The sequence below is a fragment of the Falco biarmicus genome, chromosome 5 (genome assembly GCF_023638135.1).
Source record: "Falco biarmicus isolate bFalBia1 chromosome 5, bFalBia1.pri, whole genome shotgun sequence".
Classification (NCBI taxonomy): domain Eukaryota; kingdom Metazoa; phylum Chordata; class Aves; order Falconiformes; family Falconidae; genus Falco; species Falco biarmicus.
The window spans coordinates 60,746,840-60,768,957 of NC_079292.1; the positions used below are offsets into that span (position 1 = coordinate 60,746,840).

Here is a 22,118-nt window from a genome sequence, read left to right on the forward strand (position 1 = left end):
AAAGGCACAGCTTTGAATTTTGCTTTTGTAGAAGTATATAGAATTATCACCACGTGAAGAAATTGAGAGAACAATTTCATACCTGTCAATAGGTAATTAAGTGAATAATCATGTTTGCATTGTCATTTTCTTTACATAATTGCTTCATATCATCATATTTAACATATGTGGCTCTGAATCCAAAATCTTCCCAGTCCCCAAGTCCCTTCTTAACCTTGTCAATACTGACCAGAGAAGTTAGATTTTTCCAGATTGTGCAAACTTAACACAAATACATACATAATAAGAACAATAGTCAACTTAAGGCAGTGTATAATTCAATGCTACATGTCTTTTTTTCTCTTTTGTAAAGATCAAACTTACTGAATCAACAGAAAGGTGCATCAATATACAAAGTTAGGTGTAAACTGAAACCTATAACATGTGTCTTTTAAGGAGCCAGATAGAGGAATTGATATGAACAAGTGATGACTTGGCAGAATGGTTTTTAAGGAATGTATTAAGAGCTTAAAAAGAAGAATAGATGACAGGGTTTTGCTTAGGGTGAATTTCCTGTCTTTAATTCAAATTATAAATATTACCTGTTCCAGTACTTTTTTTGTAAGACTCATTAACAATTGCCATTAAGTGAGGGGGGCAAAAATGGCTCACTCAAACTGACATCACACAGGGTTGGCCCACATGCCAGAATTAAAAAAGGCACAGATTGGCCCCAAAAGTGATCTAGAATAGCACAAAAATCTTTTTCGGCTACAGGAACATACAGTCATACTGGTCTGCAATCTGTCCACATTATGAACTATGTTTATTTGCCCAGGATCTTTTCCATCTTCACCTCCCTTGAAGAACGTTCATGAAAAGTCACACATAACATGAAGTTTTTATAACTCTTTTAAGTATATGGGCTTAGCTGATACCAGTCATTTTCATTTAGCCCAACCTGTGGTGGCTTCCCCATTGATATAGGCAAAGCCAGGAAAGTGTTGCATGTGCTCATATTCAGAATTTCTGCGTGTAGTCAAGGGGGTGTACATGTCACTAGAATTTCCGTATCTTGTGGAGTGCATGGATGGGCTTGTGTAGCAGGAGTTTGCGGCCGGGACCTCCGGCCAGCGAGGAGTCACCGGTGTGGGATGCAGCCTTGGAGTACTGCTCATCAAACAGGGCTCCATTCTTGATGTTGGGCTGTTGAAAGGGTACTACAATAAAAACAAAGAAAGACAAATTAAAGAATCATCTGCCACATACTCAATTTTAAAATAAGGGCTGGTGGTATCACAACTCTGTGTTTAACAAAACCAAAATCATATGAATTACCAGCCCTCCAACAACTAGGTGACATACTGAAGGTGGAATATCAGGTAACTAGTGCATGCAGTCAAACCACAGTGTCAGGGAAAGTCTTGCAAAGTGGCCACTGCATTTAAATATTGAATTAATTTATCAAAGAGCTTCATGCTGGCAGGTATATCTGCAAGTAGAAAAATAAACTGAATTAATCCAATCTTTTTCCCCCATCTTTTACTTGAAAACTTGGTATTCATTAGAAAACAGGGTATAAAATGTCCCGACTCCCGCTCACTCAATTGAGTTTTGAGGGATGAGAGCAAAAGGATCTTTATTACTGGAAAGGTGCCTTCCTTTTTAAATGTTCACAAGGCATCCTGCCATTTTCTGCAGAAAAATAGTATGGTTCGGCCTCAGAGTGAGCAGCCAATCAGAGAACTTGTGAAAAGAGGCAGACAGAGGAAGAATCTATCTATTCCCCAGCTGTTCTCAGTGACAGTTGGAAACTAGAAATCAAAGAAGTTTGACAAATGCCTCCCACTAAGGAGAAGATGTCTTGCGGAAAGGATAGGCAGGAAAACAGCTTTTGCCTTCTACAGCCACAGGCTGCCCTGTAAATCGTGCTTATGAGTGCTGGCTTAACATGTATTTATCTTATTGCTGTTTTACCGGAACAGATCATCTGTGCTGTGCCTAAGAAATGTCCCTCCCTGTTTTGCCCTCCTATTATCCATCTGTGCTGCACAGATGGTTAGTGCCCATGTTGCCCTTGACCAGCCATGTATCTTCAGAGCTTCTACATTTTACACCTCTATACCTTTTCCATCAGAAGTGACATAATTTAAAATTTCACTATCTTGTATTGTTTGACACTGTGGTATTTCCTTAACTAGAAAGATGTCACCAAGGTAGGACTATTCACCTCTCAGGCACCTTGCAAGCTGCATACCAAAACTTTATACGGCTGAGGACTGTAAAACCCCTTCTCCATATTTTGGAGGGTTGTGGAGAGAAGAGCTGCCATAGTTGTTCCTAGGAGTAACATCTCATCAGTGATTCCCAAAGGGTCTCATTACATCACTCCACTGCAGGGTGGGGCTGGGGTTAACCAGTTGCATCCGTAACTGTTGCATAAGACCAAGGCAATGACAGCAGAAGAGTTTCTGCTGACTCCCTTCATTCTGCAGCCAGGAAGGCGGCCCCACCTTGGCAAACACATTCAAACAGTTCACAAGCCTCAGGCAGCTCAAAAGCCACACACTGACTGCTTCCAATTAGAGTGGAGAAAGACTATTTTTGACCAACATACTGTAGTTAGTGATTTAGCATATTCCACCGTCTCCTGGCTAGACAGGCCAGTTAGCAGATGAGAGGGAAGACATCAAAGCTCTACGATGGCGTTATTTAGCATATACTTCTCATTGTCACAGAGACTGGATTTACCTGTGCAATCAGCTGCTGCAGGCTGGTAAATGGCAGCGCCATACTGGAATGTCAACACTTCCAACTGGTACAGCTAATACACCTATCAGAATAAGCTGTATTGGCAACACTGGCAAAAGTCCATACAAGATCATCCAGATTTCCATCTTCACCCCAGAGAAAGGCTTTTCCGTAGGAAAATTCAGTAGAGCTTAGGCACTGACCACAGAAAGCCTTATATTCCTTTGCAGAAGAATCAAGTTTTCAGACTTCTTGGCTTTCCAGAAGCTTTTGTTGAAGATAAAAGCTGCCAGGGCCCAGCAACAATGAAAGTCAAGCTCTGAAGTGTTAAATGAGGTCATTTGAATTTAGGATCATGGCTCTCTCCTTTAACTCATTAATTAAGGACAAGGCACTGTCAAAAAACAACCAATCTGCAAATATTCTAAGTAAGCATAAGATGTTCCAGAAAAAGTTGAATTATTTTCATATTTTTAATATTTAGGATGCTGCTTTTCTGGTCTGCACTGGCATTACACAGAAGTCATTTTCATGCTAGTGCCTGCTGACTGCCTTCACCTGAACATCTTCACGAACAAAGCTCTTGCCATAATGAATATGGAAGAAACAAGTAATCTTGTAATTTGCTATAGCTTCAGAGTTGAATTCATCTTACCTAACTTTAGTTATCAAAAAGTCAGGCATCTAATAAAAGTGAGTCATCTGTGTTCTGTCTACAGCCACCAGAACAATTTATCAAACCTCAAGATAAATATTTGAGATAGAAGATTAACAGTCCTCAGAAGATGGCTCTTTTCTTCCTCCTGCTACATGATGTAATCCATTAGTTAGGTTGGCTCAAGTTAAATTAAAGTCCTTTTTCCATAGCTGTCAAATCTGTAGGTTGTTTTTCCTGGATGATCTCAAATGTCCCACTAATGGCTGTATACAAAATGCTTTGAGATAGTAGGACTTGGGACCAGGATGGATCACAGGGAAAAAAACACACCACACAAATAATACGTTTTTAACTTTCTATTTTCTGTATGTCATCTGTGGAGCTGCAAGATGTGGTCCAAGCTAGAAACATTCTTCTCTCCGTTCAGTGGTGTTTTACTTGATAGCAGTTACCATGGTCTTTGTCTGTATCCCCCATTGATCTATACCTGAAGTCACTGTTGATTCTTGTGTTAAAGAATATGCTTACAACAAGATTAATCTTGACTTTTGCCATAATACACCAATTATTATCTGTCTTCTTCCCAATGCAGTAATTGATCTACTCTGTTGTTAACTGAAACAGAAACCTTTGCCATCCTGACTCAGGGCAACTTTCCTTTGAGTTTGTGAAACGGAAGTTGTGACTTATAGCAGGGGAATTACTTGCTTTCATACCCTTTACAAATTCCAAGAGAAAGCCCTGGTTTCTGCTGGGATAATTTGCTACTTGATAACTTATAGACTGCACAATTTTCATCTATGAGCAAGAGGAACAAAATGAACTCTGGGAATATTGTTGCGGGTCTCCTGGTTGTACATGGCATTATGTGGGGAAGCCGTATGCCTTTTAGGTAGTTTGGAACCACAAAACCTGTGCTGTTGGGGGAATGAAACTTTGACTCCCAGAATGAATTTCAGGGTGAGCTGAGAAGGGAAGATAATCCCCCTCCTATGTGCAGTCAAGAGGCCATGCTAAGGCTTGCTAAGAAGGCAGGGCTAATGGCTGTGCATGAGGGGACAGGATACAGGGTGCTGCTTTTCCTTTTCATCAAGAACACCCGATGCAGCTGTGTTTATGAATGTGTCATGAATGTAAAAAGAATAATTGCTTGAAAATAACATGGACTCTAAATATCTAGTATTTTACAATAAATTCTGTTATGACTGAATGCAAGATGGAAAGTTTTGTAATGGTAGGTCAGCTAATCGCAAATGAGTCAGTGACTTCTTTTTCCCTACAGTGAAGAGACTATTGAAAGACAATATTTTTAAAGTACTCATTGGCCCCTGCCTGACTATTAACTCACCCAATGAAGCATCTATTCAGCCTTGTTGGAGTGTCCAAAGCGTAGCCATCTGGGCGGATGCCTGCCCATGCTGCCTGAATCACCTTTCACACTCTACATCCGGTTTAATGAAGAGTGCTTAAGCATGCTGAACTCAAAACACTGGGGCCTAGTGATCTTTGCCAGATATAAAAGCGACATTTGTTGGAGAGCTCTTGACAGGAAATTACCATTTTCTGGGTTAACTCACACTCGCTGCTGCTGCTGCTGTAAGACCTAGACAAGAAGCTCTTTAAGTCTGGGAGACTTTGAGCAGATTATTGTTATGGCCTTGCCCAAAAATGTAAAATTAATTCAATTCCTTTTAGTATTATTTTAGAAAATACAACATTAAATATGTTCTCATGAAGTGAAGACTGAGTTCCTGCAATGTGAGGGTGGAGAATAATCTATTTATTCTTATCCTCAACTGACTGACTGATTATGCATGGAGGTGAAAGGTGTCTCTGTCCAAACAGCAAAATATTTTCCTTATGAATGAGGTTCTGACTTGATGTTGCATTAGCTCACACTTTTGCAGAATGCTGTAGGTTAATATTGTATGTTAGCCACTACTTTAAAGCTTGCAAATAACTCATATCAGAAATTACAGCAATTGTGAAGAGCTGCCTATGAATTAACCTAATAAAAATATGCTTAAAATCTCAAAAAATTATATAATCACAACTATTGATTGATTGCATCTTTATAACCTTTAATTTGATCCTTTTCTTCACAAATTGAAGCTTATTGAATATTAGTCTGTCATATAGGTTGGGTGAAACTTTCAAGTCAATCTAAGTGATTTTGATACTTTTGGGAGTGGCATTTGGAGCCCTATGAAAACGTTATTTGTTATTATTTACAAAGAAGTTAAGACATCTGTTTCCTGTTGCATTCAATACATAATTACTTCTATTACATTCTAACAACCTCAAGTCCCTTATGATGCCATACAGTTAGGAACAATGATTCTTGTGCATGGGTGGGACTTGGACAGTATTTTCTTCTTCCTGTCATTATTAGCTCTTTGATGACAGAGTGGTTATTGGGAAGGGCCTGCTATTCTTACTGCATTGGTATAGTCACGAGCTTATACTGTGTATCTGCTGGGGAGACAAGAACTTTTCCCATTCTTTTTTTTGGTGAAGTAAATGAGCCAGAACAACATGAACTGACACTGAAGCACGGGCTGTGTCTGGGAGATTTCTTTGGCTCCCACACACTGTAACAAAAACCAGTTACGAAGTGCTGCACCCATGTAAATCCTTCTCTAGAGGCATATGCAGGGAAGTAAAGACATGGTTGGGTAGAATTGTGGCATGCAACATTGCACCAAGAAACGAAGTGTTGCGGCAACTCTGGGAAGTAATGGAAGACCACTGCAGTCCTCCGAGCAGTTTAGGAGAGTCAAACACTGATAAAGTTTCTTTAGCTATGGCCCCAATACTGTGCTCTGTACCTCCGAGAGTTGCAGACCCAATCTACCACGTGACAGCAGGTTGTACTACTACAGCATTTTCCAGACTGATTTGTTCTATCCAGACCATGGAAGTAAACTATCTTCTTCATAAGCCCATTTTGACAACAGCAAAACAGGAGTGCCAAGCACTTGCTGATACACATGTGCTCCTCCCAGTCCCAGAACCCAGTTGAGGAACAACTGACCCTGGCTGTGCTCCCGAGTGCAACAGGAGATAGCTTAAAAGTCAGGAGGGTGGGGTGAAGCTTGTCTTTAAGGTGGGAATTGCATCTCAAGGAACAAAAAGTGAAACACTGCTATGATACTTCTATGACTCTCCGTTAAGTACCTCCACCTGAGATACACCATTTGGAGGTGGTTGCTCCATTTTGGAAGTGCAAAGGAAGAAAAGGTAAAATAAAAGGCTCTGTGCAGCGCAGGGTCTAGGAGTGTTCACAGATCTAAGTGGCTGATGTGGCAGCTTCTTGACTGAGTCCCTCCTACCTACTCAGAGATCAGGTTTGCACAGGAAGGCTGGAGGGGAGCTGCAGCTCCAGCAGCTTCCCTGCTCAGCAGAACTGAGAGAACAGGACATTTCCATGCTTCCCAGACAACACCTGCTTTGCAGTGCACATGCAGTCCTGAGATAACTCCTCCATATAGAACATCCATCACAAGAGAAACAGAACAGGTGATAACTCTGAAGTCTGGAAAAGTGACGACAGGAAGGAGGCGAGGGGAATGAGGGAGATTTATAATGTCTTCAACGGCCAGAGTAGATAAATAGGGAAAGAATATTCCCTATTCCTTATCATGCAAAAAACAGAGGGCACCCAATGCACTTATGAGATAACAGACTTAGAATTAACAAGAGAACGTGTTTCATACAACCCACCCCTAAGTCTGTAAGTACAAATGGAGAGCAGTTTGCTACAAAATACAGCAGTCTAACTGTTGCTTCCTACTCCGTATGTCCCTAAGTCAGCTCTTGCCAAAGCCAGTGCAGCTATGCTGGTGAAAGGACCACTCTCTACATACCCTGTTTCTAAGACTTTCCCGCCACACATTCATTTCTGGCCATTGCTGGAGATACGACCTGGATAAATGGACCTACAATATGTTTCACTACAGCCATGCATTAGAGTACTCATACATCTCTCTTGTATGTTTGCCATTTTTTGTACTGTATGTACAGTGATGCACATTCACATGATGTGCATCTTTATATGTTACCAGTTATACTAAAATACAAACATATATACTGCTGCAGGTTTCTCTAATTACTCTTCCTTCTAGAAGAGTGATCCTTGTGGTTTACAAAGAAAAATTACTGCAGCATGGATGTGTTTAAGGAAGAGATGGAATGATACGAACTGAAATATTTATGGATAGCCTGAAAGAGGATTAAGACCTGTCCACCCAGGGTGAAACTTGCTAACAAAAGCTGTGATAAAACCCAGTCAAGTGTTGATCATGGAGGTGGATTAGGTGGTGACATTATCAAGGGGGTACCTTTGACAGAGGTACCTCTCTGCTAGACTCAGCATAGGCTAATAGGAACACTCAGAAGCTTTTAGACAGAGTTGTCTATTTTCTACCCTGGCATCTGGTACCTAGAATTGCAGAGGCAGAGAACTGATGAAACATAGTGTCAGTATAGATGTGTTGATGTACACACATTACACAGTCTCCTATATGATGTTGGAATAGTATCATAGGATTGTATGCACTTCTGCATTATGGCTTGGAAAATTAGGTAGTAACAAATCAATCTGTACATAATTTTTCTTTATTTGTGTGCCAGGCTCCTGGTCAGTAAGCCAAGTCAAGAAATGAGCAATCAGGCCTGGAGTTACAAGGAAGCAACTGTTCTGTGAACTATTCACAGATGCTGATGAAAGAAAAAAAATATCAGATTAAGACCAAGGTTTGAACAGACTGTCCCTGTCAACAAAAAGACTTTTAGCCATCAGTGGGAATTAGTCAGCCTACACTGCCAGAAGGAGCCCGTTTTAGGCTTATGCTGGGTTAGTAGCTGCAGACATTACTTTAGCAGAACATTTACTCCCCTATAAAGTTTTTTACAAATCATCTCCTCCATATTTTTTTTTTGCCTTCTTGTCCCTCTGTGATCCACTGATCTTTATGAAAATATAAGCTATCAATATTTCTATTTAGCCCAAATTCAGAAGCCACTTATCACATTCCGCTGTGAGCCAAGGTAAGCTGGGCGACTGTCTCAAAGATGAGAAATAACAATAACCTCAAGGATTCTCACCAGCCTGTTATGGAATAGGATGTGAGTGAGCATGCAGCTGTGACACAAGGTGCTTCAGCAGTATCACCATTAGCAACTACCGCTGTCTCGTTTCCTCTAACACTAACTCATGTTATCTAGAAGTCTCTCACTAACATGGACTTGCCACCGGTCAGATGAGATAGGCTTGGCTTGGGACTCCCACCTTCTGCACTTTTCAAGAGCTGTACCTAGTACAAGTTCTACAGCTGTGAGACTTCTTCCCTAGCACAGTCCCACTGTAAGGCTTCCAATGACAAAACCACAGTAGACTTCCTAAAATAAATACTATGAATCATCATTGTATTGCCAGGTTGGGATCAACATGCTGTATGTTGGCAAATACAATTTAAAGGGTCACTCATACCCTTCCCTTCACCTTTCCTAGCTGTTCAGTTCCCCACTTCCACCAAATAGAAGTTATTCCCTCCATTCCCTTTGCTCCAATTCCACTCTTTTTTGTTGACGGTTTGTAAATTGTATCTGTGAAATGATCTCTCTTAAAGTTCTACTAAAGAAATGAACAAAAAATCAAGCACGACTCTCTGTTTTTCTATAGGAACATTTCTCTGGGATGTAAAATAGTCTCGAAGTAACTGACCTGATAAAATCTGGAGTAAGTCACTCTTTTCCACAGAAAGAGGTTGGATATGGCATTCTTCAAAACCAAAATACTATATAGCTGCAGCCTCAACTCCACCTTGATTACATGTCACCTGTTTTGGCTCAGACCCCTGTCTGGGACAAGGTTCCTCTCTGAATCCGTGTTTGTAGAGGAGAACTTACCACACACACAGATATTTTTTTTTCTTTGGAGTTAATCTCTAGACACTGTCCTAAAGGGCATGATAGAATATTAGCTAAAGTTGAGCCAGAGTTCTATATTTGGACTGAATGTAGATTATAACAAAGAGTTCTTTTGAAGAGTAATGGTCAATGCCTCCTCTTCTCAACTGATTATATTACCACAGCCATAACATTGCATCTCCTCCAGTTTCAGTATAGTGGCAGCTGTTGATATATTCATTGCAAATTTGGCTTCTTTTATCTTGACAACATCATGAGTCCTACTGCAATTCCTTGTACCATGTTCCCCTCAGAAAGTCTGCTAGAAAAAGAGTAGTCCTCTAACATCTTATTAGGGGCATCTTATGAAATCATTTGGTTAAAAGTAGATAAGAAAGAACTTATCATTGGGGCAGGCATTTTACAGAAGCTCACTTAGCTTTAAAAAGAATGACAGAAAATCCCATATTAAACCATTCAAGACTTTCAGATTATTTTTGAAAGTAAGGTTTCAGTTTGTAGCTCCTTTCAATACAGAATGAGTACACTAATAGGTTTTTGTTAGTTGTGTCCTGCTGTGAGATTCCACCTTGGTTTACAAGAAGCATGAGAAAGAACAAGTTGAAAAGATTTTGCTCTCAAGTGTGATCATTAAAGTATAACTGTTCTTCATGGATGTTCAGAACAGTTCAAGAGCTAGCAAAAGAGGAAGAAATGATCTGACATCTGCACTCGTAGAGACAGTCTACTACAGTATGAAAAGTATTTGCACAATTTTAATCTATGTTGCTATTTCCATATAACATGTTGTCCAGGACATGAGTAAACTAAAAATGTATCGATTGTGCTTTGCTTTATTTATTTCTTGCTTAACTTGTGCTGTCTATGTAAGTATGATGGACAGTTGTCAGAGGGTAGAAAAAACTCCTTATGCAGGTGATAACATTTCTAAAGAGTAAAAGCCTAATTCTCTGTTTTACAGAGAGAAATGACCTTACAGACCATTTCAGAACCAGCACTCAGGGGTTTTCTGCAGTAAAGGATAAGAGAGAGTAAAGAAAATTGGGAAGCCAATTCTAAGTCAAAAAGTGACTCATTCTGGAAAAAATATTGGGTAAGGCCTGTACTGAAAAAATGAATACAAACCTATCACAGGACACTAATCAAACATTCACTCACTGTTCCTATTGAAGATACAGCGGCTGCAACAAGCCTCAAATAAATCTTGTCACCTCATGTAGTCTGATGGACCAAGGTATGACACAAATGGTTATGAAGCTGTAGACTTGTTCCTTCCATAATCTAAGGAGCCATTGCTGAGCTGGTCGAAATAAGCATATTGGGTTCATATAGGACAGCAGATCTCACAAAGCTCTGAGGAGATCAAGACCATTATTTTTTTCTTACAGCTAGGGAAATTTAAGCATAAACAAGACAAATGACTACTCTGAGATTGCCTGGCAGACTGATGCCAAAGACCAGAATGAGATGCATGTTTTGCGTGTTCTAGTCCAAAGCACTATCAAATTCGCATCTTTGCATCTGGTATGAAACTATTGCAGTCCAGTTAAGCATAGTGGTCCCTAATATAGTTGTATAAATTTCCAGTAGATAAAGCACAAAAGCTGCCATGTGGGTGGAATACCCCAATGCCATCATCTCTTGCCTGTACTCACCTTTTAAAAATCTTCCAGCAGAGAGCCCAGAGAGCAGCTTCCTACACTGAGGAAGCATCAGTTGCATGATGTACTAAAGTCCTCCTACAGCGGTATTACTTTTGAACTGTTGTCAAATATAATCTTCACACTTAATTTGTGCTGGTTCCTACTGGCTCAGTTTTGTGAAGTGACATAGTCCTGAAATAGTTACTGACATAATTTCTCAGACATAGTCCTGAAATAGTTACTGACATAATTTCTCAGCATTATAGCAGGAGACTATAGCATTAAACAGAACCTCTTTGCAGTGGCATCCTGAAGTTATTCAAACTATATGCAGAACTCACATTTTTTGGCAAATTGCTAAACACATGTGTTCTCAAAAGCAGAGGCCTCAGAAGAACTCACTATGGCCTCTGCGTCTTCTTTCAGCTATATGAAAACACTTTTATTCCTTGTTAGGAATCTCTTGCTGTTCCCAACACTGAAGAAACGTACAACTAATTATATTCATTTTTGTTCTACCTACTCCATAACACAGAAACACTTTCCATGATCCAGACTGCTGGATTTTAGAATTAGTACTTTAAATCCACAATCTAAAGGTACTTCTGATAAAAGAATCTCCACCAAAATGAACAAATATCTAAGTAATATGAGAAAAGAAAAAAATTAGGGACCCTCAATGACTAAATTGATGACAGCTTATTGATTCAGACAGCTAATATGCTGATAATTTTACAAGCACATCTTCACTTAAAATGTTATAGAAAGCATTGTCAGTAATAAATCCAACTTACCTGCGAAGAGCTTCTGTGGTAAGCTGAGTAGTGAAGTGGTCCAGAGATAGCAGTGTCGTGTGGTAAGGTTGGATACTGACTCTGCATTGGATGTGGATGCTGGTTGCTGTAGCTACCGTAGTTGTAACTTCCTGTGTATCTAAAATCCGTTTAAAAATTCTATTTAGTATGCATAATAATTGTATTCCCACTAATAAATCTAGGACTTTCATGAAACATACATTTGCACCTTTTGAATAGGAGAATGATATTTTAAATAACCTTTTAAAAAAAGATATTTCCCAGCTCAGTCAGGAAGCAGATGCCACTTAGTGAAATTACATGTTCAGTACAACAACAGATAGAGACACTCAACATTTCTGTGACTAGTTTTAAATTGCTGACTCATTTGTGCATTTTCTAAGGAGAAAGTGTCTTTCACTTTTATTATTATTTTATTGCCATGTTCCTAGTAAATTGCTATCCAGGCTGAGGAAGTATGGTAATATTTGACTTAAAGAACTACACTGGAGTTCAGCTACCTCCTTGCACTGGGGTCAGATGTTCCTTTTATGGGAGGGAGAGAGCTGTATTAATTTGCACCTGAAGCATACAATGGACAGCTTTAGCACAGCTGACTTGAGAATAGAGTGGGATTTGAGAATGGAGAGCTTGCCTACTTCCATTTTTTTATTCCAACCCCTTGTCTAGGGACAGCGGGGGTAAAGAAGTTTCCTTAGCCATAAGAAACTGCAGCATCAATGTTTGTTGGCCACCATTATTTGTGCTATTCACTAGCAGAAGATGCATGTACACTTTCGGCAACCTCCCATCTTTGTGTAGCCATGCAAACATTTGATCCTAATTCAGCACAGAAGTTCAAAGGTTCTTAAAATAATGCTATTGAAAAATAGAATCATAGAATGGGTTGGGTTGAGAGGGAACTTAAAGACCACCCAGTTCCAACCCCCCTGCCATGGACAGGGACACGTTCTACCAAACCAGGTTTCTCAAAGCCCCATCCAACCTGGCCTTGAGCACTTCCAGGGATGGAGCATCCACAGCTTCTCTGGGCAACCTGTTCCAGTGTTGTGCCACCTTCACAGTAAAGCATTTCTTACTAATACCTAATGAAATCTCTACTCTCTTTCATTTTAAAACCATTACCCCTCCTCCTATCAATACACTCTGATAAAAAGTCCCTCCCTGTCTTTCCTGTAGGCCCCCTTTAAGTACTGGAAGACTGCTATAATGTCTCCCCAGAGCTTCCTCTTCTCTAGGCTAAACAATCCCAGCTGTCTCAGCCTGTGCCCATATGGCAGGTGTTCCAGCCCCCTAATCACTTTTGTGGTCCTCCTCTGGACTTGCTCAATGAAACATGATGGAACACAAATGTTGATAAACAAACAAAGTAACCAATTCAGTGTGTTCAAAAGAAGATGGCTATTCGTACAGATTTACTCTTTTTCTGGAAAGTTCATTGCAATTTTTACACTGGGTACAGTTTAAACTTCTGTTATCCTTTTGATCTTACGAAGGTATTCTAGAGTTACCATGTCATGTCTTCTACCAGACAATCCAGCAGATTCAAAATTAAAGCAAAGCGCCCCTTCTAAAAACATTTTCAGGACATAAGGCCCTACGTCCACCTTCATTGTTCAACATTCAGCTCTCATTTTTACATTCACTTGGGTTTAGCTGTAAGTACGAATGGTTTCCATAATCTACCTCAGATGAACTGGTGATCACATAACATGACTTCGGTAGTCTTTCTGTGGCAAGCAGGGGAGAGACAAATAGCTATGTTACGAAGCTGTTGCACACTGTAGTAGGCAAACATCTTGTTTGCCTTGTTCAACACAGCAGACTGTTAAAATCTGTAACAGATGCTTTTGGGGTCTGCATAAGCCTGACATTCACAGTGCAGCCTTCTCTGCTTAAAGAAGATGATCATCTGTCCATTCCCTCCGGTAGCCCACGGTGCCCTTGGACTCCCAAACAAAACCAACTCCTGTAAGGCAGTGTTTGCACTTCATGCTTTTTCTATTCATTAAGGACGCCATGTGCTAGTCTGGAAGCAATTGATTTTCTCTCCTTCTTTCAAACACGTCACCTTTTACTAAACTATAGCACTTTAATTCACTTGAGCATGGAGTTGATAAAGTTTCTTATCATAATCTCTATTGTGTACTTTTCCTTCAGGAAGATTCCTCTTTCTTCTGTTAGGAAAATTCCAGGTATGCTGCGTGGCTAAGAGTCTGCATTTGGTGTGACATTCACCTACAGCAGGGGAAGAGCTTGTGGCCCCCATACTGCTTATGTGCTCTGCTGGGCCCTTTGGCATGGGAGTAAGGCTGAGTCTGTGCAGCTATGGCAGCTGCTTGCTCCATTTCTCTCTTCTCCAGAAACCTGGAAATCTTAGTGCAGACTTTGATTTTACTCTCTTTCTTTCCAGGGCAGCCATTTGTTTGACTCTTGCATACAAGGTCTCATTTTATTCTTTTCCTCTCTGAAGAGATGGTTCTTTAATGCTTTTAAACAAGCTCTGTATTGAATCTGTGACTGTACCTTCCATAAGAACTATATAATGAATCTTGTGCTTCAAAACACCGAGGGTGAAGTCACTGGATTTCTCTGCAAACATTTCTTCAGGAACATCTCTCTATCAGCCTGTCACATTAGACTCAGATCCTATAAAAGCTGAAATACCAATGTGCTGATTTTGCTGTAGATACAAAATATGTACAAATTGTAATGATTCAGAAAAAATTTAATAGTACTATATAGAGGGCAAATGAGATCAGGAAATCATTGTGATAGAAGCCATGCAAACACAGATTCACAGAGAGGCCCTATCCCTATCAGCTTACAAACTCGATTCCAGACAAGAAAGCAGATGTCACTGAAATGTTTAGAAGCATGACCAAAATGTTTCTATTCAAGTGTCACAAATGAAATCAAATGGCAAAAGAGGCCAGGTTGTAGCATTCTTTGTTGCCTTTCTGAAAAGTTGATTCACCTAGATTGAAAGAGATTCCTTTAGGAACAATGAATTCTCACATATGTGTGCACGTATCTATTATACATACACAGCCTTACTGTGGTCTGTTCCAATTCTTGCATCCTGTTAGCTCCCAAACCTCCCTGTTGCTATGCTTCCACCAAGCAGTCATACTGCTGTATAGAAGAGATGTTCCATATCTCCATATCCAGGTCTTTCCAGTAAGGGCTTAGCAGTGACATTCAAACAGTTATCTAAACCTGACCACATCCAAGAGGGAAGGAGTCGCAGGGTTCAAATTAATCTACTGTTACCCTTCCAAACAACGTACAGTCTTCCACACTACAAAAGCACTTCTGCAAGGTTAATGAGTATGCAATGAGACTGGAACTCAGTAAAGTCTTTTGAACCTCTTGCATCATGTCAGTACTTGGGCATTTACTAATCTTGCTATGAGCCTCGCCCTTCCCCATTGATTATTTTGCAGTTGTTTCTTTTTAGTTACAGATTTCTATGAGTTATGCACTCAAATGAGGATGGCACAGAAGAAGTTTTGCTTGATGAAAAGAGCACTGAGAGATTTAGTTGGAGTGACTGAAGTTTTCCAAGATCAAATAATGTTACATAAATTTCTACTGTAATTATTTTAATTGAGAGCCTTGAGCAAATTTTGGTGATGGAGATGGGCTTAGAATATTACGGTGAAAATGTAGCTTTTTCTCCGAACTTTGGGCATCTTTTCTGCAGGTCTAAAAGTAGTCATAGAATCACTGAATCATTGAGGTTGGAAGGGACCTGTGGAGATTGTCTAGTCTAACCTCCTCTGCACAAAGCAGGATCCACTAGAGCAGGCTGCCCAGGATTGTGTCCAGATGGAGTTTGTATACCAGCAAGGATGGAGACTCCATAGCCTTTCTGGGCCCCCTATTCCAGTGTTTGATCACACTTAAAATACCAAAGTTTTTTGTTTATGTTTAAACATATTTTTTTGTATTTCTATTTGTGCCCATTGTCTCATGTCCTGTCACTAAATACCACTGAGAAGAATCTGTCTCCATCTTCTTTACACCCCCCAGCAGGTATTTATACACATTGAGAAGACCCTCCCTGAGCCTTCTCTGCCTGATGCTAAACAACCCTAGCTCTTTCAGCCTGTCTTTGCATGACAGATGCTCCAGTCCTGTAACCATCTAAGTGGCCCTTTTCTGGACTTAATCCAGTATGCCTGTGCCTGTCTTGTACTGGGGAGCACAGAATTGGATCCAGATGTGGTCTCAGCAGTGCTGAGAACAGGAGAAGGATCACCCCTCCTGAGACATGGTATAGTAGGGTCATTCTTTGAGCACATCTAGCCTTTGGGATAGAATATGGCACAGGAAAACAGGAATCAGAGAAGAAATCCACTAAAGCCTTCTCTTTTATAAAATATTCTCCAGGCCTACTGTGTTTCTAAATAGATGAGACTTAAAACATGAGATGAGATAAAAAACATGCGATTATAAAACTGAGACATAATATAATCATACAACAGTAGCCCAAAGAATAACGATACTAGCATCTTTGCAATACAGACTTACTACATCAAGAAACAGATTTCACTGTATTTCCAAAAAAAACCCTAAGCATAAGTTCAGCCAGAACCCACAAAAAAAAAAAACAACCCAGGATACGGGGAAGTCACTTACCCATGTTCTTCTCTGTGGGGATAAACAGGTATCCGGTGTGTGACAGATGATGATGGTACGTGTGGACTTCTCATGCAGGGCAACTGTTGGGAATTTTCAGCAGGTGACCCAGCAGCTGTTGTCACAGTGTAAGTGAGTGACCACGTATAGGATTGCATAGCCCCTGCAGACAAACAAGCATTAAAGGAACAGAGCTAACATGCTGTCATCCATAGAGGTGTTATGCTTTGAGATAGTTACAGGAAAGCAACCTAACAGGCAATGATAATGGAAACAGCATCAACACAAATGAACAAAAGTCATATCTGAGGCATATATAAACATACCAAATCAGCCGGAGTGTGCAAAGATCCAGAGGTAAGAGACATATCTCCAATGGCTCAGACAGTGAACTTTCAGTGTGGTGTTGAAATCATTTTATAGGAAAAAGTGGGGTAGGTCTTAGAAATGAAGGAACACCAGCACTAATATTTGTCAGGCATGATGCACCAAACCCTGAGGTCTCTCTTACACCAAGTGGGCTGCTGGCCTGTTTAGCTCTGAGGCTGATCAGGCCGGGAATGAGACAGGAACTACAATCAGAACAATGAAGGACTAGCAAAAATGGGTGTTATGCAAATGAATTTACTAAATCCTTTTGCAGTACCTGTTCCACCCAACTAGGTACCAGCCTTTGTATTGGCAACACAGTGGTAGATCTCCAAATTACAACAAATATATAGACAGAAATTGTCTAGCCGTTTTCTTCTCACAAATAATGTTTCTTTCTTCTTTTGAGGTGACAGGGACTGGACTTAATTTAGTTTTTCATGTAGAGCATTTGTGGGAAGAGCAAAGCAAAGAAGTGGGTTTTCCATTTTGCTTGGAAGGTGCTGAGTTTTTTAATCATCCTGATCCCTTCCAGGCAGGAACTCCAGATTCATGAGCCAGCTGCTGAGAAACCTTTGTCCTTTGCACACACCCCTTTCACTCAGGAGGCTGACAGATCCATTGTTCCAGTATAACATAGCTCTTGCTGGAGGTCATGACCATACTGGCTGAGATTACCCTGCAAATGAGGACCAGAACACTGAATTTAACCCAATGTGAACACTAGTTTGGGGGTCTCTGGGCTCTCTTGACTCTTTTTCACTAGCTAAAAGGAATTGCAGGAGGTGATTCATTTTTTTCAGTGCAGATTCTAGGACTTCCTGTAGTATGAAAGGGCCTAATTCAGAGAGGGAAATGATTGTATTACCAGGTTTGTGTCCACTCCATGGCTTTGGGGAATGCAAATCCTATCTCAGATGTGTATAATTTTCTTCAGGTGTGTGTGATTGTATTTGGCAAAATCAGACAAATTTTTTTAAATGGGAAATGCTTGATTCTGGGACTGAAGAAAGGCATTCTGAGCTTCACAAGGCAAGTCCAGCTTGAAATACTCCAGCAGGGTGTGATTTGGTGCTTTTATAGTAGAAACATCTTTGGATCTGTTATGGCCAAGGATATTTGTGCTAGGTCTGTTTTCATGTGCCTGCATTTTCTGTCACTGACTTGAATTCTCAGTCTTCCATCTCCTCCCATTGCAGAGGACCACTGATATCCCTGAGACTGAAGAGAAGCTAGCCCATCAGTGTTGCTGTGGATATAAGCAGTCATAGTTCCTTGAGTAGAGGAAAATGTTTAAGGAAGCCTACCTTACTAGAAAATACAGTTTAAGTGGAAGGGGCCAAAACTACTTATGTGGTCACCAAATGGTTGCATTTGAAAATAAGAGAAAAATCATTTTAACGATATCAACAATTTGTCTGCAGAATATTTTGGTGAAACATTTCGATTTCAAAAGGTCAACATATTTTTCAAAAGAGGCTTAAATTTAAAAGGCAGAAACAAAGAGAAAAGAAGGACAACAAAGATGGTGAAAAAACCCCCAAATACTTACTTATTTTTAGGTAACTTTACCAATTTTTTTTCAGTTTTAAAATTCACCATAAAACAAAAGTTTTACTTTGACCTGCTTTCTTTGTTCCGAGAAAAAATTGGCCATTGACCCAAAAATCTCATGACTTTCCTATCTCTAACAAGAAGTGGTAATAACAGGGCCAAAAGATCCTCTGCATTTTACTAAATATGGTTGATTTGACTGGCCCCAGCCATTCTGACAGCCTCCTTTTCTTTTTTTTTTTTTTTTAAAATATGAGGAAACTTATCTCCATCTGAGGAAAATGAGTTAGTCCAGGACAGCAAGTTGTTTCATGTGCTCCCTGTGGGAATTCAGACTCCTTAGATGAGAGGACTTGGCTACTCCTGGCATTCAAGTCTAACTGGCAGCCACCTCACTTCAATTTTAAAATAAATGTTTAGGGTGTAACATGCTTTGGTCCTGTCCAGATAACACAGAAACAAATACAGAGAACATGTCTTGCACTGAGTTGTGAATATCTTTGTTTAATTTTCTTAACCAAGAATTGTCCGAGGTACTACAGGGTAGTACTTCACATAGCTACAGCTGCTCCAGGAAATACTAACTTTTCTTTTGGAGGTTATGGTTTAGAAACAAATGTAGGTTGGGTTTTGCTCTGGATTTACAGCATGACAGAAAGCAGTTCAAATATTTTTTTCAGGGTGTTCTTGGGAACCTACAGTTGCCTCACTTCTCTTTGCCTTTGTGGAAGGGATGCTGTTCTTTTCAGTGACCTAGTCACAAAGACAAAGAGGAAGGGTAGAAGATGTCATCAGATTTGTGGACTGTGTGTATGTATGTATCGGGTCAGCCAAGATACTGCCAACGTTGTGGTTGGTAGAAAAGGAGGAGTGAGATAAGTGTGAAAGTTTTTCATAGTTAGCTTTTTAATACCTGCCTATGTCTCAGTCCTATATGATTAATTTCCTCAGCTGGATGCAGAATTGAACTCCAGGAGATGAAGTCTCTTTTAGATATGACTGAACCCAACTGAACTGCTTTCTGAAATAAGGAAAAACAATAGTGATTGAGCAACATTTTGCTCTGCTTTGTGTTCTGAACATGCAGGGCTTGATTAAAATAGGGAAATTAATTTATTATCACTCCTTTTTCTTTTTTAATGAAAAATTTGAATTTGAGCATACTAACCAAAAGGCCATCTGACCTGTAAGAGAGCCAAGTATAAATGGAACTGCTATCAGTCCAAGAACAGCCCTGTTGTTATTGGTGTCATCATGTACACCAGTGGAGAAAGAAACAAAAGTTGCTTCATGATGCTGCATATTACATTTGCTTTATGCTGGAGTAAGTGACCACCCAGGTACAAGCAAGATGCTTACAGCACTGTGTATCATGTCTGATAGTAAGCAGTACTGTCAACTCAAGGAATCAGAAATCTGGAGTCAGACCCCCATTCTGCCCCCACACAACAAAGAAATTACCTTAACTACCAGCTTCAGGGGAAAAAAAAAAAAAAAAAAAAAGAACCCTTCCATTTGGAAGGGGAGAATTATCTTTTGAAACTGGAACCTTTGACTTTTACACTCTATAGCTGTAAGAATTGAACTCTGTTGAACAAGAGCTCATTTTCTCATATATTCATATGAGTCCAGGAGCTGAAGCTTTAGGAAAAGAACACAAATTTGTTCTACTTACACACACAATTATAAGAGGTGGTAGCTCTGTGCAAGCATCTCCTGTGCCATATTCCCAGAACTCTAATACCTAGCTTAGACTTGGAAAAACAGTGACCTTAAATGACTATTGCTGACCTGCAGACTTATTTCACACATACATTTTTTGAAACCAAACAGTAAACTGCATAGATTATTTTACCAGCATATTAGGAACTACTTACAATTCAGAGTTCATTTTGGGTTGTCTAAAAAGCACTGCATTGGCAAATGAATAATCACAGCTTTAAGAGTGGCTTTAAGAGAGAATAGCTTAGTTAGATAGCCATATAGCTATCACTTTTATTACAATTTTGTTGCAGTTTGAACAATCATTAAACTGGCCTTTGTGATTTGGACAGGATGGAGACTAATTATCCTTTTAAATGTCTAGTAACTTAACAAAAAGTTTTAAATAAAATGTTCGCTGAGCCATGCCAGATGTTCTACCGCAGAATGTTATCAATAGGATTCACCTTTCTTTTGCTCAGTATCATGTCATTGCAACAGTTTAATTTGCTGGTTTTGTACTGATCACTGACTGAAGGCAAAAAGGTTAAAATGTAAGTTTAATAGTTAACTTTTATTGCTAATGCCACAAGCAAGAAAGAGTTAATGATGCCTTAAACTGGGAAACTGAGAGCTAGTGGTAACCAATGGAACTAGTTCTCAAGATCTGCAAAGCATTTGCAGAGTTTTACATTTACTTCATAAAAGACACATAAGAAAATCAAGAGTGTACTTTAAAATATCTCTCCAGAACAGAAGTTTCTGTTCCAAAATATTCTATATATTAATGCCACAAATCTGTATATGGAATACAGCAACACATCTTCAGTACCCCTATTTTAAAATAGAGCAATTTCCTATAGCTGAAACATGGTTGTTATTTTGTATTGCTTTATGTGAATGAACCTTGCCTTCCATGATGTAATGGTCAGCAAACTAAAAAGGCAATTGGTTCATCTACATGGAAACAGAGGTATTACTAATTGCCCAAATTAAGACAAGGAAATACATACTTACATTTAATCTTAACCAGACCACTATTTGCATTGACAAATTTGGCTTGTGCTAGGCAAAAATTATTTTCATACTTGCAAAAGTGAGATTGCACCAGACTGCAAGAATAAAATCCAATTCAGCCAAACAGAAGGTTTTAAAACAACTTAAAAATGAAAAGCTAGAAAAATCAGAGCTAAACAAATCAGAAATGGCTTTCTTGCCTAAGAAGTTCTGCTATGGGAACAACTACGTCAAGTTCTACTGCCTGTACTGTGGGAGTAGGTCCTTCAACTATTGTTCCCAATAGTTCCTGGGTTTGGCTTGAGACTTCACACTAGCAGACCTTGGCCTTACCAGGACATAAAAAATTAGAGGGAGAGAATAAAACAGACATAATAAAATAATAAAAAACATGAAAACAAAAAGGAATTGTATTTGTAATGTTTGTGTGAGTCCAATTCCTTGCATTACTGGTGGGATTCAGGAAGGATACGTAAGATCCATGCAATTCCCAGGCGTGCTCAGATCTGTGCCTAAGTCAAGTGAGCTGAAGGTGGAAGCTCAGGTAGCTGACAACTGGGCTATTATATAACTATGGAATAAGCTTTGGGTTAATAGATATGATAGTCACATAGAGTTACGCATAGAGTTACAAGTCCCTCAAATCTCCATTCCTGTGAATGCCACTGGAGAGCACACAGTTCCCTACTTTTCAATCTTTTACTGCTGGGTACAGTTCTGCATCATACGAAGTTCTGGTTATAACATCACAATGATCCCATTGGGCCACAGATCAAGTTACCCAGAAAATCAATATTTCAGCAAGACTCAAACATATACACCACCTCCACTGTCGCCTGATCTGAAGCAGTGTGCCCACTTGCTATGTCTAGAAATCACGTGCCTCATTAACTGTTCTGGGGGTTATACCAACCTATTTCCCTCCTAAATATTGTATTGTCTCCAACAATGAGAAAACGTTAAGTTTTGATGTAGGGACAAATGTTTTTAAATCTCTTTCCACCACAACTATGCATTGTGCTTCCCTGTGGTGCCTTTGAAAACATGAAAAACATT

At 39.7% G+C, this 22,118-nt stretch overlaps 1 protein-coding gene across 1 annotated transcript in view; it reads right to left on the bottom strand.

The window, feature by feature from the left end:
- Positions 1–926: 926 nt before the first annotated feature.
- RFX4 (regulatory factor X4) overlaps positions 927–22,118 on the bottom strand; it is a 76,808-nt gene continuing 55,616 nt past the window's right edge. The window contains exons 16-18 of the mRNA XM_056340804.1: positions 16,422–16,584; positions 11,757–11,895; positions 927–1,199 (exon numbers count right to left, since the gene is read on the bottom strand). Of these exons, the coding sequence (XP_056196779.1) occupies positions 927–1,199; positions 11,757–11,895; positions 16,422–16,584 (575 nt within the window). The remainder of the gene's footprint in view (positions 1,200–11,756; positions 11,896–16,421; positions 16,585–22,118) is intronic.